The sequence below is a fragment of the Acipenser ruthenus genome, chromosome 21, assembly GCF_902713425.1.
Source record: "Acipenser ruthenus chromosome 21, fAciRut3.2 maternal haplotype, whole genome shotgun sequence".
NCBI classification, from domain to species: domain Eukaryota; kingdom Metazoa; phylum Chordata; class Actinopteri; order Acipenseriformes; family Acipenseridae; genus Acipenser; species Acipenser ruthenus.
In genome coordinates, this window is record NC_081209.1 from 18,326,650 (window position 1) to 18,343,665 (window position 17,016).

Genomic DNA, 17,016 nt, shown 5'->3' on the forward strand with positions numbered 1-17,016 from the left:
TGTTTATTGCATATAAACAAATACATTATGAATACAGATGGGGTTGGATCCTGATTTTAATGTGTTTTTTTTTGTTTTTTTGGTGGGATCAAATGTCCCGCCCAGTTTGTGCATTGGTAGTGAATTGAGATTATTTTGGGCACTACTCCACTTGTGGGATTGTATTGGCCATTTGTTGTTTTTTTCCCATGTATTTAAAGATGGGACAATTTCTGTATTTAGGAATACTATATTATATATGGAACCTATGCATTCCATTGTAAACGTTGCTAATTTACTGGGACTTGGTCAGATGCAAGACTTGCGGATCAGGTCTCGTCAGTCTTGCTTCTGGAATTAATCATGTCAGCTCTATAGGTAATGTATTCATTATCAGAAATGATTTGCATGACATAACTAGACATCAAATGCTGTATTTCTACAATGGGAGGGGAAGGGACTTGCAAGCACAGTTTGTTAATACCAGTCTATCTCTGGTAACCGCCAGGGACACTGCATCACTGCCAAATAAAAATGAGATACTGACACAACATAGTGTTTTCATTGATTCAGACCCCATTACTGTACCTCATTACAAGACAAGTTCAGTAATCACTGGTAGTGCCCCCAGTGCTGGGTATTCTAGCTCTAAGGGAGGAGGAGGGGAGGGGAGGAAAGTTGTGTGAAGGTAAAATACAGCTTTACCATTCTAGCAACCATCTATATGAAAAGAACCATAACACAAATTGGTACAGTAAAAAAACCTGTGTCTCCTGAAACCATAAATCATTTTACTTCAAGCATTCAGTACAAAGTTTTTTTTTTTTTAATCCAAATGATATGTTTTGAATAGAAGTGCACAGTGTAATAGATACTGTTTATATCAGGGAAGTGTAAAGTGAACCATAGAAAAGGGTAACTATAGTAAATGAGATTATATTAGTGCCAAACTTTGATGTGCCCAGTTCAGAGCTGAAGCTTTACCCAGTTTTGTGTTTTATGTTGCTCAAGCAACGTGTTGGAAATGTGCTTCCATTAAAGACTTTCTCTACCATATGGTATGGAAATGTAATCAATTACTAAGATATAGGGAGCCAATGTTTAAACACATATCCAACATAATGTTCTCTCCCTTTTTAACTGGGAGACATTCATCCACACCACTATAAGGGAAGTATGCAGACAACCATTTTCATTTAATACACACACACCAGATTTGGAATAAGGGATAGAATCCCACCATGTTTTTTCATCATCTTGTAATTTCGAGCATACATGTTGCAGAAAAAGTCTTTATCAATGCCTCCTGTTTTTTTTTTTTTTTTTAATGGGGAGCTAATGATTGTGGTTAGGAAAATCCATGCCATACTATATTTTTTGTAAATTTCATACGTTCTGGCCAATAATATGCCTGTTAATACCACTTCAGCAATATACTTCTTTACCATCTGTAGAGGTGCCCAGAACTGCAGTTTCTGCTACTAGTCATAATTCACTACCAGCATGACCAGTACAGAAGGGAAAATTGCTGGCTGGCTTGCCTGCCTGACCATAACGAGCAGTAAAGAGAGATTAAGGTAACCTAAATAAATCTAGTAGCCCTCAGAGCTTTCCAGAGGAAGAAATGAAACCAACAACCAGAGTGTTCCTTTAGAGAAGTAGCGTTTCCAGGACAACGTGTGCCCCTCACAGTCTTTCTCTTTCCTTTCCACAGTCCAGTTCGATGGTGCTGAGAAATCACGTATGTCGCCCACCAAGGAGGGCAAGGCACGGCCCCCCCAGTGCCACTCAAGTGGGAGCTTGTCAGGCGTGAAGCTTGGCTCCCTAGACCACAGCGCCTCCCTGGGGGAGAGGATTGATCCTACCCTGCCCCTCGAGAACCAGTTGTAAGTCTCTGGAGCACAAACCGGAAAAGGTCCCGGGTAGATATTGAGAGGCCTTCAAGTGGCTGCAGTTATTCCCCAGTTATGAGGTTCCAACAACAGGAAGCATTGACCATGTCTGCTGATTGCATACCCATACCATGTCGCTCTAAAGTGACTACCACAGAGATAATGTGCAGCTCAACCATGGATTCCTAAGTACTGTACAGTCATTGCTTTAATGAGGCTATTCTAAAGTCACTGGGCAGGTAATGTCCACACATGCTGTGGTGTATCTGGCTGATGTAGAGTGCTGAATTGTGTTACTGGCACAGAACAAGACATGGGGTACACAGTGATGGTGTTGAAGTCAATTTACGCATATCAAATGGTTAAGAACCTATGAGCAGTTTGTCAATATCTGTGTTTGAAGCCTTGTCTTATTCAATCACCATTTTATCATTTTGATATTAACACTTATCCAACTGGTTTGTACTACTCTTGGACTACCTAATGTTAATGTAGATAAGTAGTTCAAGAGTAGTGATAATTGGGATGTGTAAAACCAGCCAATGTGATATGGGCTTCAACAGTGTCATTGTGTCCTCTGTGGCTTTTCTGAGCCCATGCAAAATGCTGCACTCTTTATTGGCTATGTATGAATAAACAAGCGACTGTATGAGTTCCACCATTTGTTTTTCTCAGATTTCCAGTCCACTTTTCAGCTAGGGATGTAGGGGAGCGTATGTCAGGTTTGCATATACAGTATGTGGAGACCCGATTTTCCATTGATGAAACTTGCTTAAACTATTGATGAGATTATAAGATGGGTATGTATATGGACACTGACTGTCTCCACGTCACACAACGTTCACACTAAAACTGTACCATGGCAAATGTAAACCATCCGCCATGCAAGTGTGCTCCAGTAAAAAGTGTTTCTCTCCTGCAGCTGGTACCATGGCACCATCAGCAGGACGGATGCAGAGAACCTCTTGCGCCTGTGCAAAGAGGCCAGCTACCTGGTGAGGAACAGCGAGACCAGCAAGAACGACTACTCCCTCTCACTTAAGTAGGTGCCTTTCTTAACTAAGACAAACAGACACCCGCATTACACTGTTTGAGACAATACAAGGCCTTGATGAACTCAACAGTGACAGTGTGCCAGCTTTTAGGGAGACCTTAAAAGACTGTAGAACAAAGCTTTTGAAACCTTTTGCACAATTTTTTTTTTTTTTTTTAATTGCCAAAAGGACATTTCCAAAATGGGTTGTTATTTTTTTACTTAATAATTAATTTAAGCTAGAACCTAGAAGAATTAAAGGGGACTTAATTGAAGTCTTTAAAATCTTAAAAAGAGTTGGAGGACAGAGGGTAGGAGACACACAGAGTGCTGAGGGTATGGAATGGGAATGAGTTATCTATCCACGTTGTTGATACTTAATCACTGGGGTCCTTTAACACCCGACTTGACAAAGTTTCAAAATCAATTAGCTAGTAGGAACAGGAGGCGCACTGATGGGCCAAGTGGCCTCCTCTCGTGCGTACATTTTCTTATGCTTTATTATACTCTTATTGTGCAAATGATTAAATTATGAGGTAGTTATTTCCCCAATGCTGGTATTTTGTGCCGCTCTTTTAATAAAACCTCCTCACACATTCCACAGCTGCTGCTAGGAGAGGGTTGTTCAAAGCAATACCTCCTGCCAGTCTCTGATCAATTAGTAGAGATTTCTTATCTTGTTTGCTGACACACAGCTGTAACTTGGATTGTTGCCTTATTTAACTAGACATGCTTCAAACTGCACACCGAGTAGGCTTGTCATTAAACTTAGTGCGGGAGTTTTTCCTTGCAGGTTCCGAGTAGCATATTGATCCTAAAGCTTTGTCAAGTCGGGTCTTAAGATCCGAATGATTCAGCTTCAACAACGTGGCTAACACATTCCATTTACTCACCCCTCTCTGAGTAAACTCTACCTGTGGCTTCTGGTCCTTGTTACATTATTCAGCATTGCTTGTGAATAATGAACTTGATGCATACTAGTTAGAAATATGTATTGTGTTCTTACTAGTTTTTGCTTTATGGATATACCGTAGCCCCAATTGGTCTAAAATAATGCAGCCATGTTTTCTGGGTTTGCAGGCAAGGCAGGTCCACACTCATTATAAGTGTTGGTTTTACAATCCTTTCCATTTCATTCTTCTTCATTTCTCCTCTCTGTCTGTCTGTCTATTTGCTTTAATTTGAATACCTTCAGCTAGTGGGTTGTGATGGTGATTTTATGACAGGTGTGCCCTTTTGTCCCACCGTTTCCCTCAGCCCCAGCAAACAGAGAGCCGGGAGGAAACCTGCCCCACTGCCTGTCTTGCAGTGCTCTTCTCATCCGTTTGGAAGAGTTAATTGCTCAGTTCTGTGTGCGGAACTGGTTCAGACATTTACCTTGACAGCCAAAGCTTATAGCGAGAGCTTATCAGTGCATTGCAGGGCTTTGAAATATATTGTCTTGCAGTGCTGCAACGGGACATGGAGCTGCTCATTGCTAGCACTGTCAGAGGACTATCTTGCCGTTAAGAGAGGGGGAGATTGCTGTATTTTATATCATGTTTTCAAATCTTATTTTCCAGTGCACACCAAGGCAGACAGGCAACACTATAGCATGATGTAGGATCTATACTATAATCAACTACAGATTAATTTACTATAAAACTAGCATTAGTAGTAACATATTGTAGCTAATATATATATATATATATATATATATATATATATATATATATATATATATATATATATATATATATATATATATATATAGCATGTTGCAAATTCAGAAATGAAAGTGTAATAAAAACCATCAGATATCATTACTATTAGTAAAGTTGTTCATTCTAAAGTCTTCAATCAGTAAAATCATACTCGGTACACAGTTGTATTCTGTGCTTCTCTTATTCAAGTGTAGGTATCGTACAAGACAAATTAACTCTGTTGTGCCTTTTAATGTGTGCAAATACATTAAGAAAAGTAGACTATGATGATAAAAAAATGTACATTTCCTGTTGAGGCAATCATTTTGTTAGGAATTGTGGCAATGTGCCCCGCCCCTGTGTGCATTTGTGTGTTATATGTTGTATGTTACGTGTTGCATGTAAATGTTGGTGTATAGAGATGGTACACGGGATATAAACGGGTCTGTGTTTCACGTGTATTTAAAAATGTAGATTTTAAAAATGTAATGTGTGGTCACGGGAGTACACTTAATTAATTCACGTGCAGTTGTACCGAGATTCCAATTGAATGATTGACTAGCAATCGAGTCTCTGTACAACTGCATAAAAGCAGCATATTTTCACTCACTCAGGGTTGGGTGTTCGGTGAGTGGAGAATGGGATTGGAGACGGAGGTAAAGTTAAAGTTAAAAAGAATAGATAAAATATCTGCTCACCGTGTTTGTCTGTCTAGTCCGTTTTTGTTTGTCTTTTTGTTTTGGCGCAAGTGCCGTGTCCTGTTTTCTGTTTGTTCAACCTTTTTATTTATTTGTTATTAAACGCTGAGTGCAGCCATTGCACTCAGTTTCACTCATCACCACCGTCTGTCTGTGTGTTTCTTCCGGGTCTGACGTGTCACTACCAGCCAGCCTTGTGACAGGAATACATTACAGTTGCAGAGCATGCAGTTAACAAGTTTCTGATACTTTTTTCCATCAATAAAATATGTAATTTAAATTTGAATAAATACAAAAAAATATGAATATTTGCTGAGATCAGCTGTTTGTGCAAAAAGGGCTGCATGCATGCCAATACTAACTGGATTGTCTAACTACTATTGCAAAAGCTAAACAAAGAAAATGCATGTATGATCAAATATTTGAATCCCTGTGTACTGGGAAAGAATTGATCTTTATAAGGTGATGTAGAGCTCAGTGGATGTAATAGAGAACTGGGAGCAAGGATAATGGGTTCCAATCCCTCTCAGCCACTGCCTTGCAAATTGTGTGACATTGTGAGCATCGAGTCCATTAATCCTGATTCCAAAAGGATGTGTTGTATTTCAATTGAGCTATCCTGTGTACAAATTATTCTAAAGTAAGGTGTACATCAATTGATGGGTCATTTCCTCAAATTTCTGTTTTTGCTGCTTGCCCCATTATTGCATAAACCTCAATCAACTTGAGATAATGTGTTACTCCATTGTAGAAATCCCTCCTGTACAAAGTAAGCTCCTGAACCGAGCGGGTTTGCAATCTTGCAAACCCGCAGCTGGCTGTGTCTTTAGAAGTTGCTTTTGACAATTAGGCAATTGACAAGTAAAGATCACAGGTAAAACCTATAAGAAGCTAAGTCAAGCAGAGACACTTTTCAGCTAATACCTTATGATATAAAGATCAGTGGGACTTTTAACCCACTGGCTTTGACATGAACTGTGGGGAAAAATCCCAACGTTGAAACACCCGTGCCATTTCAAAAGGATCAAGCAACCTTTCATCTTCCTGCTGAACCATTCAGCTCCTTAGACTAGCATGTACGCTTTCAGAAACAGCAATTTGGGATATCTGCTCTTATTAGCCTAGCTTTCCCACTTACAAAAAAACAATTAGAGACAGTACCAGTTTAGTGATACTAAAAGGACAGGTAATGTATTTTGACAAATGAACAATGCATTACTTTACCTTGCTGTATCCTGTGTTGTACGTATCGCAGTGATACATTTTTCAACATAATCACCACAGGTGCCTAAATTTGTTGGAAAGTGGGACATAGCGAGGCAATTTTTTTTTAATAACAATTAAGAAGCTCTGAGAAACCAAGCAAAGCAAACCTTCCTGTTCAATCCTTGTCAGGTTACTGTTTTAATAACTGTAAACACACAACATTGGGTAGGTGTTTCATATGTACTTACTAAACATGTATTAATTACAAATAAATGCAAGTAGCACCAAATGGCATCTTTGCACAGTGCTATACATAGAATTCCCACATGCATCTTTTTAAAGGGAAGTGCTAAACACTCACGAAGAGCACCAGGTACTGTTCTTAAAGGCAAATAGCACAAATAGCAGTTCAAAATACTTGCCATGTCAGAAGCATTGGTTTATTATAAAACTTCATTTTAAAGCAAGTGCAAAGGCAAAGATATTTTTTAGATGGATAAAGCAATTTGAATAGTTGCATGAATGAGCAAGTTGTTTCTTGTTTTATACCAGTAAAATGGTTTTATTCTTCTGTGAAATTGTGTATTTGTCTTTGTGCTTGCTTCAAAATAGGGACCATTCTATAATATAAAAAACTTAACTCAAAACAATACTGTAACTTCTGCTACTGCAACCAAGTAATTTCTAGCTAGTTTTAAAATATTTCTATTTTTTACTTTAAATATTGGGGCAAGTTTTACAAATGGCACTGCGAAAGAATGACTACGGCCATTTATTTTTATTTTTATACACCAATAAACTTGTTTGACTTGAAGCGTCTTAAACAATGTGAGAAGCTATTCTGCCTCCTGTGGATGTTAAGTTCTCTCTAGTCCGATATACAATTGTATTGTCTGATGGCATGGACTACAGTGCCCCAAGGATCTATAAAATAGCCTGTCCAATGACTTTGGAGTGAATTTCTACTCAGTATAAGAGCTGTCACTGCAGGGATACAGGTTCCACCTGGCGCAAGTCACAATCCATTTACGATTCATTCCATCAGTTAGAGGGTGCTGTGCCAGAGGGACGACCGTGTGTCTTTCACACATGGGAGATTGATGGCAGGGATCTCACAACAAGAGTAGAATGCCAGAGGGGTGCAGCTCAACGTGGCTCCCCACTGTGTGTTCCAGTCTGTGTCACGCAAGCCAACTGTGTTTCTTGCTCACTCAAGTTGGGAACTGCATGGAAGTGTCAGATAGTAACAAAAATGGCAACTGCAGAAACGACATAGAAGTCAGAAGACCAGAGCCTTATATTTTTCTATAAAGTTTGGCACATTTATTTATATTTCCACTAACAAAAATAGTAACCACAAATGGTTTATATTCTGTTATCCAACAACCAGACACTGCTGCCCCATTGTTTACTATGGAGATCAGCCGTTCTGTTACAGCTCAATAACAGAACGGCAAATAAGGCATGTCTTGCTGGAAATGAGTAACCTGTCTGTACACAAAGGGGTCGAATTGATTAAAGCCACAGGAGATTTTAACAGTATTTGGGAATCTCCCTGGATTCCTGCCTGTGGTTAAAACAAGTGGTTGGTGCCGTCACTGTGGATTCCCAGGTACTGTAAATTGCTCTGAGACAACCCACTGTACTGAGGTGGGTTATAGGTTGATCAAATCAAACCCTAGTTGCCTTATATAAAGCACACATGCTATTGTTTGTCATTTTTGGTCAATTACGAGTACACAGCACCCTCTACAGGTCAAAATGGAGCCTATCAAGTGAATATTCCAGTGCTGCCTCTTTCATTCTCCCTGTATGGCCAGTACCTTTTCTCCACTGTTGTTGTTTGATTCCCAAGTTTATAAGCAACCTGTACTGTAGATACTGCATCTCCAGTAGGACTGACCAGTCTTTCTCATATGTTGTTGGTTCTAGCTGTTTTATCTATCAATTTTACAGTCATTTTTTAAATAGAAGTAAAACATCATACTGTAAAATTTAGTTTCACCCTTTCGGCCATGAACAACCTCTAAATGTTACCATTATCCAACAGCGTGAAAGTACGTTTTGTGTCCATTTCCTGTAGATAATTGGACAGGGAGGGATCTGGCGAAGGTGGGTTACTCAGCTGGCCTGTAGCCATGCCAGTTAGAAGTGTCAGAGCTGTGGTGTGTCATGTTGTGTACAGGCCATTCTAAACTGCTGATGGAATTGAAAGCAGAGGTCTTCCTTGGATTTCTGGGGACTGCTATGGTCTGAATCCACATTGTAATGGATTTAGCTACCACTCTTTCAAGACCATTGATAGGGCTATATATTATGATGTGTTATTGTTATTTATTTATTTGGCAGATGCCTTTATTCAAAGTCTGATGATAAGAACAATTTTACCAACAAGAGGCGGATATTCCTCCAATCAAATCTGGCCCAGTTCCTAATAGCTGATTTATCCCAGATCTTTATCTAGTTGATTTAAAGGATCCTAATGATTCAGCATCAACATGGCTTGGTAACTCATTCCATACACTCACCACTCTGTTGTAAAGTAACAGCCCCTTCCCTGTGTCCTAACCCTAATCTGCACTCTGTTTGACTCTCATAAATCATACATTTCAGACCTGGGACTAGTCTTGTTGCTCTTTGCTGGAATCTCTCCAGTGACAAGAACTGAACACAGTCTCACCATTGGATTATAAAGCCTAATCCTAACCTGTTGATTTGTATTTTACACTTTTGATTATATAGCAAAACATTGCTGGCCACATGAATTCTGTCCCTCTTTTGGTCCCACTACACTGGACTTACTGAGCAGATGTCCAAAACATAAATAATGTACAAAATAGTGTCTAGGCCAAACAAAATGTAATCAAACAAATTATAGGTCTTCCTGTCAAATATTTTATTTATTTATTTCTTAGCAGATGCCCTTATCCAGGGCGACTTACAATTGTTGCAAGATATTACATTATTTTTTTACATACAATTACATTATTTTTTACACATTATTTTTACATACAATTACCCATTTATACAGTTGGGTTTTTACTGGAGCAATCTAGGTAAAGTACCTTGCTCAAGGGTACAGCAGCAGTGTCGTCCCCCCCCCCCCCCCCCCGGTCAAGAGTCCAGAACCCTAACCACTACTCCACACTGCTGCCCCAAAACTATAGCCAAAGGTTTTGCATCACTCCATAGAATTAACTAATATTGCTTTATAAAGTCGAATGAAACCTGCTGAATAATGTTACGTTAACATATTGAATTACATGCTTTGTAGTTTTCCATAAAAAACTAAAAGTACAAATGTGACATTTTGAAATGTAACATGAAACTATTATGGCTTCCGGTAGACTTTTGCGATATCAAACAACTACATTTTTTTACATAGTGTTGTGTTTTGGTTTTTTTTGTTTGTTTAATTATCTCAATCCTAAAATCACAGGTACTTCAGAACTTTTGGCCATAGCTGCACTTCTTTATAACAGCAGTATTTAGGCCAAATGTACATTCTAACATCTTTCATCTCCCTAATGATGAGCCCTTCACTCAAGAGAAACAAGTCATTTCTGTCCTGCTTGGTGAAGGATGGCAGTCGGGACACTATTGTCAGATGCTGGTTGTGTTCCAGTCAGTATATAGTGTGATTGTCTGAGATAACCGGCAAGTGAGAGCAGACTGGAACACTTAGCTCACTCGCTGTCTCCATCAGCCTCATCGCTCGCAGTCAGCTCAGACAGCACTCACTGGGGGGGGGAAAGCTCACAAACATCCCTGAGAGCTGCATGCACACTCTGTGTCCCAAAATAAAACAGCTGCATGCTCCTCCTGAAGTACAACACCGAGATGGATCAGCCGCTCCTGATCCTGTACTGTTGTATTGCATCCGGAAATGCTTTCACATGTTAGACTTGCAGCAGAAGAATGAGGTTCATAGAAATTCTGACAAAAGGCTGAATACAATCTATGAATCAATTCCTTTATTCAACCAGGTAAAACACAGTTCTCATTTACAATGGTGACCTGACCCAGACATCTCAAACTGCTGCAAAGATAACATACAATTAGCATCCAAAAGAGTTATGCATAAAAATGTAATGCATACATCACTTAAAAACAGCACTGTAAAAATGATACCAAAATAATATAAGATGTGTGCTGCGTATTCATTAAAGCAAATTAACCTACCAGATAGTCAAAAGATCGTTCTTAAAAATAAAATAAAATGCTGTTATATTTTCTGAAACCTGGTTGTGTATGTAAATGTTATTTATGTCCTTAACTGACTGTGTAAAAATGTACTGTAACAGTTTAATTCTACTTGACTGCCTCAGCATGCTTCTGTCTCCGAGGACAGTCTGGAAACTGAGACGGTTTCATCTCCGTGGTTTTCTCCGGTGCGTTTGTATTTTTAAGAGGCAAGATCTTCAGTGGATCTCTTCTGGGATCAGTGCACAGAAACGCTAAACTAAGACTTTCAATCAGTGTGGACCATACTGTAACTAGCAGCATCCACAGAAAGCATGTCACTGGCTTTCTGGAAGATTTGGTTTCTTTTACTTAGTAAATAGCGTTCAAAGATGACTATTTCAATGAAAGCAACATTTGGCAAGTGCAAAACTGTATTTTAGAGGTCACCCAGTTCCTAGTATCTGGTTTAGCCTGTAATTTTGTCAAAACAGTTATTAAGGGATCCCAACAATTCCGCATCAATAGCGTGACTTGCTAAATCCATTCCTTAGATCGCCACTTTGTGTCTCCACTCAGTTTGCAGTGGTGTTCTCTGATCTATGTGCTATAACTCTTTGAGGTAGTGGCTTTGCTTTCATATTCATAGCTGGTACACAGTTAGATTCCATGATTCCCTTAATCAAGTTTAATTATGGTTATTGTCCAGTAAAATAATAGTTTTAACCTTCCAGCAATACTTTTTTACTAATTTAATACTAATCTTTTTCACATATCCATTTTGCTTAATTTAATCAGAGGTGCCAGTACTGTATTCTCATAGACTCAAGGATGTGAAGCTCTGAACATCACTATAGTCATATATACAACACATCTCGTTAGCACACCTGGTATGGGGATATTAAGAAAAAGTCAATTCGAGCTTCCATTCTCTCACTTATAACAGACAAAGAAAATCTTGCACAAATCACATGGTCAGATTTGAACCAGACAAAGGCCCGCTGCTATGTAATGCCATTTCCACTTAAGTACTTCCCTCAAATATAGACGTTTAATTGTAAACCAGGCTTTGATGAACTTTAACAATATGATTGTTAATACTGGAAATGACACTGTTTACTGCTTGTTTAATAAATAATTTTATTTCATAGTTTTTAAAATCTCATTCTCTCCCGCCAGGAGTAGCCAGGGCTTCATGCATATGAAACTTTCCCGTACCAAAGAGAACAAGTACATCCTGGGCCAGAACAGCTCCCCCTTCAACAGCGTGCCAGAGGTCATCCACTTCTACACCAGCCGCAAGCTGCCCATCAAAGGGGCAGAGCACATGTCTCTGCTCTACCCTGTTGCCATCAGGACGCTATAGTGTAGCCACTGGGAGCAGCACTGGACAGAAAGCAAATCTGCCACTAGGGCCTCCTCCCAACATCACAAAGGTCATCTCATCTAGGACTATTTAGATCTGCAGAGTGGATGCAAATGTGTGCTTGTAAGTGTGTGCATAAATTATTAATAATAGAATTAAGCACTTGGCTATTGGAATTCTGGTTGGTTCTAAAATCTGGTGAGTTAATAGTAGAACTTGGGGGTGGCTTCTGTTTCAGTCCCATCATTGCATGTAATCCTCTTGAATCACCAGTAGGAGCTGCTGTGCATTCTGTGGTCCGGTGACCTGTCTATTTTATATGTATTAATGAGACCCTCTTTGTTTAACACTGTCCTTCTTTGAAATCAACTGTTGAAGTCTTTCTAAACGAGTCTCTGCAAGGTCTAAAAAGAAGCCCCCAAAGGTACTGCAGGTACTATTCCCCATCTGCGCAGTGACCAAAGAAGATCCAAGAATAACCTGTGCTGTAATAAAAGCCTTTCTTGGGCTAATGGTCTGATCCTCAAATGAAATCCTTTATATACTGTTGTAAGCAGCCTGTTATTCCAGGATCTCCCATGCAGTTTCATTTTATTATTTTATTACAAAGTTATAAAAAGCTCCCCAGCTCATTATGGCTTAAACTGTGTTTCCACAGCTCAGCCTTACTGTGCTCTGTGCACTCTCACCCCTGTAGAGCACCAAAAAACTTCTCATGGAACTAAAATCTATTTGAAGTTCAACATCAAAGCTGATCGATATAGTTTAGCAATTTTAGACAGTTACACATACTGTAGACCCCCCCCCCCCCCCCAATAAGCTCTGCTTATCTGTGTGTCCAGTCAATAGGTAATGAAATGGGGCATATTTTTGCTTTGCTTTGAGGCCACATTTATATCACAGTTTACATTTCTCAGGATGGATTTCCAAGGGTTTGGCTTGTGTGTAGACTGTTTGTTTTTATTTTTCCATTTGGGGGGGACTGTATGAATTTCTCTCCTAAATGACATCGGGGCTGTAGTATAATTTAAAAAATCCAGTGATCAGAAAGACAGTGTTGCTGTGGTACTGTGTTGTTGTGCATAGTAATAGATAACCACCCTCTGGTACTGTAAACTGTAATTGGGGAAAACCCATGGTTCTGAAGATACAACTTGTTATGAACACAGTCTGTCCCCAAGAGTAATAACTGACTTCTCCGTGTAACAAGTGGAATACCAAGTATTTCCATCAGCTACACTTTTTGAAAACTCAAAAACCATTGACATAACCTAGTTGATTTACTTATTGCTTATATAACTTGTGGAAACGTTTATTTTTTTAATGCAGTGGTGTGGGATACAGTATTACAGAACTAGTTTTTCTTCTGAGGTATGGGTGTATTTAAAGAATTAAAGAACAATGTGTTATGTTTTATTTTATAATAAATTATGTACATATATTTCTGCCTGGCTTATTGCAGTCTTGTTATAAAACTCTGTTGGGTGGATTAAATTGAAACTTGTCATAGACAACGGCTAGGTAAGTTTAAATAAATTCAATTAACAGTTCTGCCACTGGTCGTTTGGAACAGGTGGAGTTTATTCAATTGAATACAGCAACCATTTCAATATTAAAAATAGGTCAAAACCTAGAGTTTTACTTACTTTTAAAGACAAAAAATAATCAGATAAGACTTACATTCGCTCTCATATGTTGCTTTTCACAAAGTCCCTTCTTTTAAAGATGTAAAATGTTGCAGAATACCCTGCAAAGTTCACAAGAAAAGCATTACATTACCTTTGCTGTGTCCCGTGTTGTCCGCAGCGTTAGTATTTTAAACGTATTGCCGACTCTTTTGATAATTACAGTAAATCAACTGGGCAAAACGTTTCTCAGCAGTTACTCGGGAGCATTCACCAGGAGAAGAAATGTCTAAGGATCGCAGTGTATCAAGACAACACGATTGCTGCGCTATGGACAGCACGGGATACAGCAAAGGTAAAGTAAACATTGCAGGAGGTTCCGGGCAGCTGCAAAATGTAGATCCACCACAGTTTAGATCAAATGAATGCATCTCCGTGTCCCACAACAGACTTTCCTTGTGTTTGTATGTTAAGCACTAACCAGAAAACAAATTGATTTCATCCAACTCTTTCAGATGAAGATCACCTTACTCACAATACCTGCATGCGTGCATTCTACAGAAAAGAGGGTGCGCTTGCGTCCAGAAAACGCAGAATATAATTTCACTAGCAGAACAAAAATGTGTGGTAATAAAACTAAATCCCATTGGCATCAAAAACATTATTAAATCCTTAAAGAGGAATAGTTGGCAGTCATTTCCTTTCCTTTTTTGCACTTCCTGCTATACTTATGGTTCTGAATCTGGATCTATGAATTACATTACATAACAACATTTTACAAATTATTGCTACCATATTATATCATGTTTTCCTGTGAATTAAAATCCACAGAGATACCTCATAAAGGCAATGGCCGCTGTGTACAGTCCCACCATTAATACCCTCCTTGCAGACATTACCTGCTAGATAACTGATCTCTGCATCACACTCTGAAAGACGGGCATGGATAATGTCGGTGGCTGCCAGTTTAATGGAATACCTTATTAAGTAATGCTCATTTGTACGTGATCGCAGAGCTTGAAACTAAGCTGCTATTCCAATGAGCTTTTAAGCTCGGCTGGCATCTAGCAGTGAGAATAACCGCTTCTCTAAAAACCGGATTGACTGGGACGGTCTTTGAGGTCTATAATAGGCAGTTTAAGAATGCCAACAAAGCAGATGAAGTAAGCCTCCAGGCAAGAACATGGTGGCTCATTATACAGTCTGTTGCCATTGTTGATCTAGCATGGAGAAATGACATGTTAAAAAAAAAAAAAAAGCCTAAAGCTTGAAACATGGCAATAGATTAATTTCTCCAATAGCAACATTGGTCTAGCAGTCAAGAAGTGTAAGATCAGATGTTGCACACACACTGTCACGGAGCAAATTAAGGGAGTTGACAGATTCATAGCAGAAGGGTTGTAGTTGTCATAACTGCTAAATGAGGGTGTTAATACTGGTATCCCATCCCATCCTGCTCCGCAGCAATCAAAGCCACTTTTCATATGATTAATAGACAAGCCTAGACTTTATAGACTTTAAGGCTTATTCAGAACTATATTAGCATGTGAAGAAAAGAATGACTGGGAAATGTGAGACAGGAGCCTAGTGACAATAACACCTTTGAGAACTACAATAAGAAGAATAGAAATGTTGTTTCAGGATCATGTAGTGCTAACATCAGCAGGTTTGCGTGAGAGAGTCTGGGTGTCTAAATGTGTGTGGGCAGACTTGTGATAATTTGCCCTATTCACAAGCTTTAAACAGCTGGTTTCACAGATACTGACGTGCACTGCTCTTGGACTATCTAATGTTATGTTGGGTAGGGTAAACCAAGACTAGTGCAAATCAGGATCGCAAAGTTTACAAGAAACGCATAGCATTACGTTTGCTGTGTCCATATTGTTGTCCATATTGCAGTGTTATATTTTTAAAGATAGTGCCAGGAGGGGAAAAAAAAAATCTATGGATCTCAGCGTATCCAGAACACACTCCCTGCTGGTTTTCTGTTCCCACATCAGCCGCTCATTTCAGTCAAACACCAGCAGTGTTGAAGGAGGGATCGTGTACTGAACACAGTGCGAGGTAGAGTAAGGGTTTTCTTCAAACACCAGCAGTGTTGAAGGAGGGATCGTGTACTGAACACAGTGCGAGGTAGAGTAAGGGTTTTCTTCAAACACCAGCAGTGTTGAAGGAGGGATCGTGTACTGAACACAGTGCGAGGTAGAGTAAGGGTTTTCTTCCAAGCACTGCAGGGGGTTCTGTAACACTTGACCTGTTTAAAGAAGGGTTCTTTTAATGGCCAATAAATCAAATAGTTTGTTTTTCATAAAGACTGTTGATCATGATGTCAGGCACTAAGACATTTTCCATGAACCGATGGCTTTGATCTGTTTGGATTTCCCTTTCCTGTGTACATGAGTTTATGCAATAAAAAACATTGCATGTGTTGCTTCTCCTACTACTATTTAGTCGGTGTCTATGGAGTTGATGTCAATTTAATATACAGATCAAAGTCTTTGCAGACCGCTTGTGGTTGTATAAAGGTGATTCATTTTCATGATCACTATGGACAGCTGGTCTATAATACAGACTATACTGTATATAGTGGGTTAAACATTTAGAATCAGCTGAATTTTGTAGTTGACTAATTGAAGGCATTTTTAATTTCTGTCCAATCCCTGCACCTGTAGTATGTATTTACACTGGACAGAATCCCTACAAATTATCCAATTTGAAATTCTGCAGAGCATACTAATGAAATTGGACAGGGGCCAACACAGTTTATATTGATATCCATTAACTTGCAGTAACCAGTTGAGCATAAGACGCATTACTGTGTGATTATTTGTATGCGTGTGTGCTTGCATATTAGTGTCTGAGGCATATGTATTGTATGCCCTACATATCGACAGTCCTGTTCGCCAAATGTATATATACTGAATGTTTTGTCCAGGACATTGAATATAAAATGCACTGATTATTGTATGGAAATAAATTTGGAAATGATTCTGGTGTTTTGTCTCATGTTTTCCTCTCACACCGTAGCCCTTTTCTACAGTGGACACTTTACACTACTCTGTTTGGTGCCTGCACACTTTTGCGCTCAATTTCTTGTGCTAAAAAAGATCCTTAGCAACTTTCATCATTGTTGTACAAGCGTTTCTACAGCTCTATTCAAAACTGTAAAATGACTGATTAACAAGGAGCCTCCGTCCACCCTGAGATTGACATAGCATCTTCCCTGACCACAGAGCCTCCATACACCCTGAGATTATGACATAGCACATTCCCTGACCACAAAGCCTCCATACACCCTGAGATTATGACATAGCACGTTCCCTGACCACAGAGCCTCCATACACCCTGAGATT

At 39.2% G+C, this 17,016-nt stretch overlaps 1 protein-coding gene across 5 annotated transcripts in view; it reads left to right on the forward strand.

The window, feature by feature from the left end:
- LOC117963164 (SH2 domain-containing adapter protein F-like) overlaps positions 1-13,479 on the forward strand; it is a 74,570-nt gene extending 61,091 nt beyond the window's left edge. For 2 of the 5 annotated variants that reach the window (XM_058994897.1, XM_058994898.1), the window contains 3 exons: positions 1,694-1,865; positions 2,794-2,913; positions 11,852-13,479. In XM_058994897.1, the coding sequence (XP_058850880.1) occupies positions 1,694-1,865; positions 2,794-2,913; positions 11,852-12,038 (479 nt within the window). In that variant the 3' untranslated portion in view covers positions 12,039-13,479. Of the gene's footprint in view, positions 1-1,693; positions 1,866-2,793; positions 2,914-4,161; positions 4,583-11,851 lie in introns of those variants that run through there. The other 3 variants (XM_058994894.1, XM_058994895.1, XM_058994896.1) reach the window with 2 other exon arrangements.
- Positions 13,480-17,016: the final 3,537 nt, after the last annotated feature.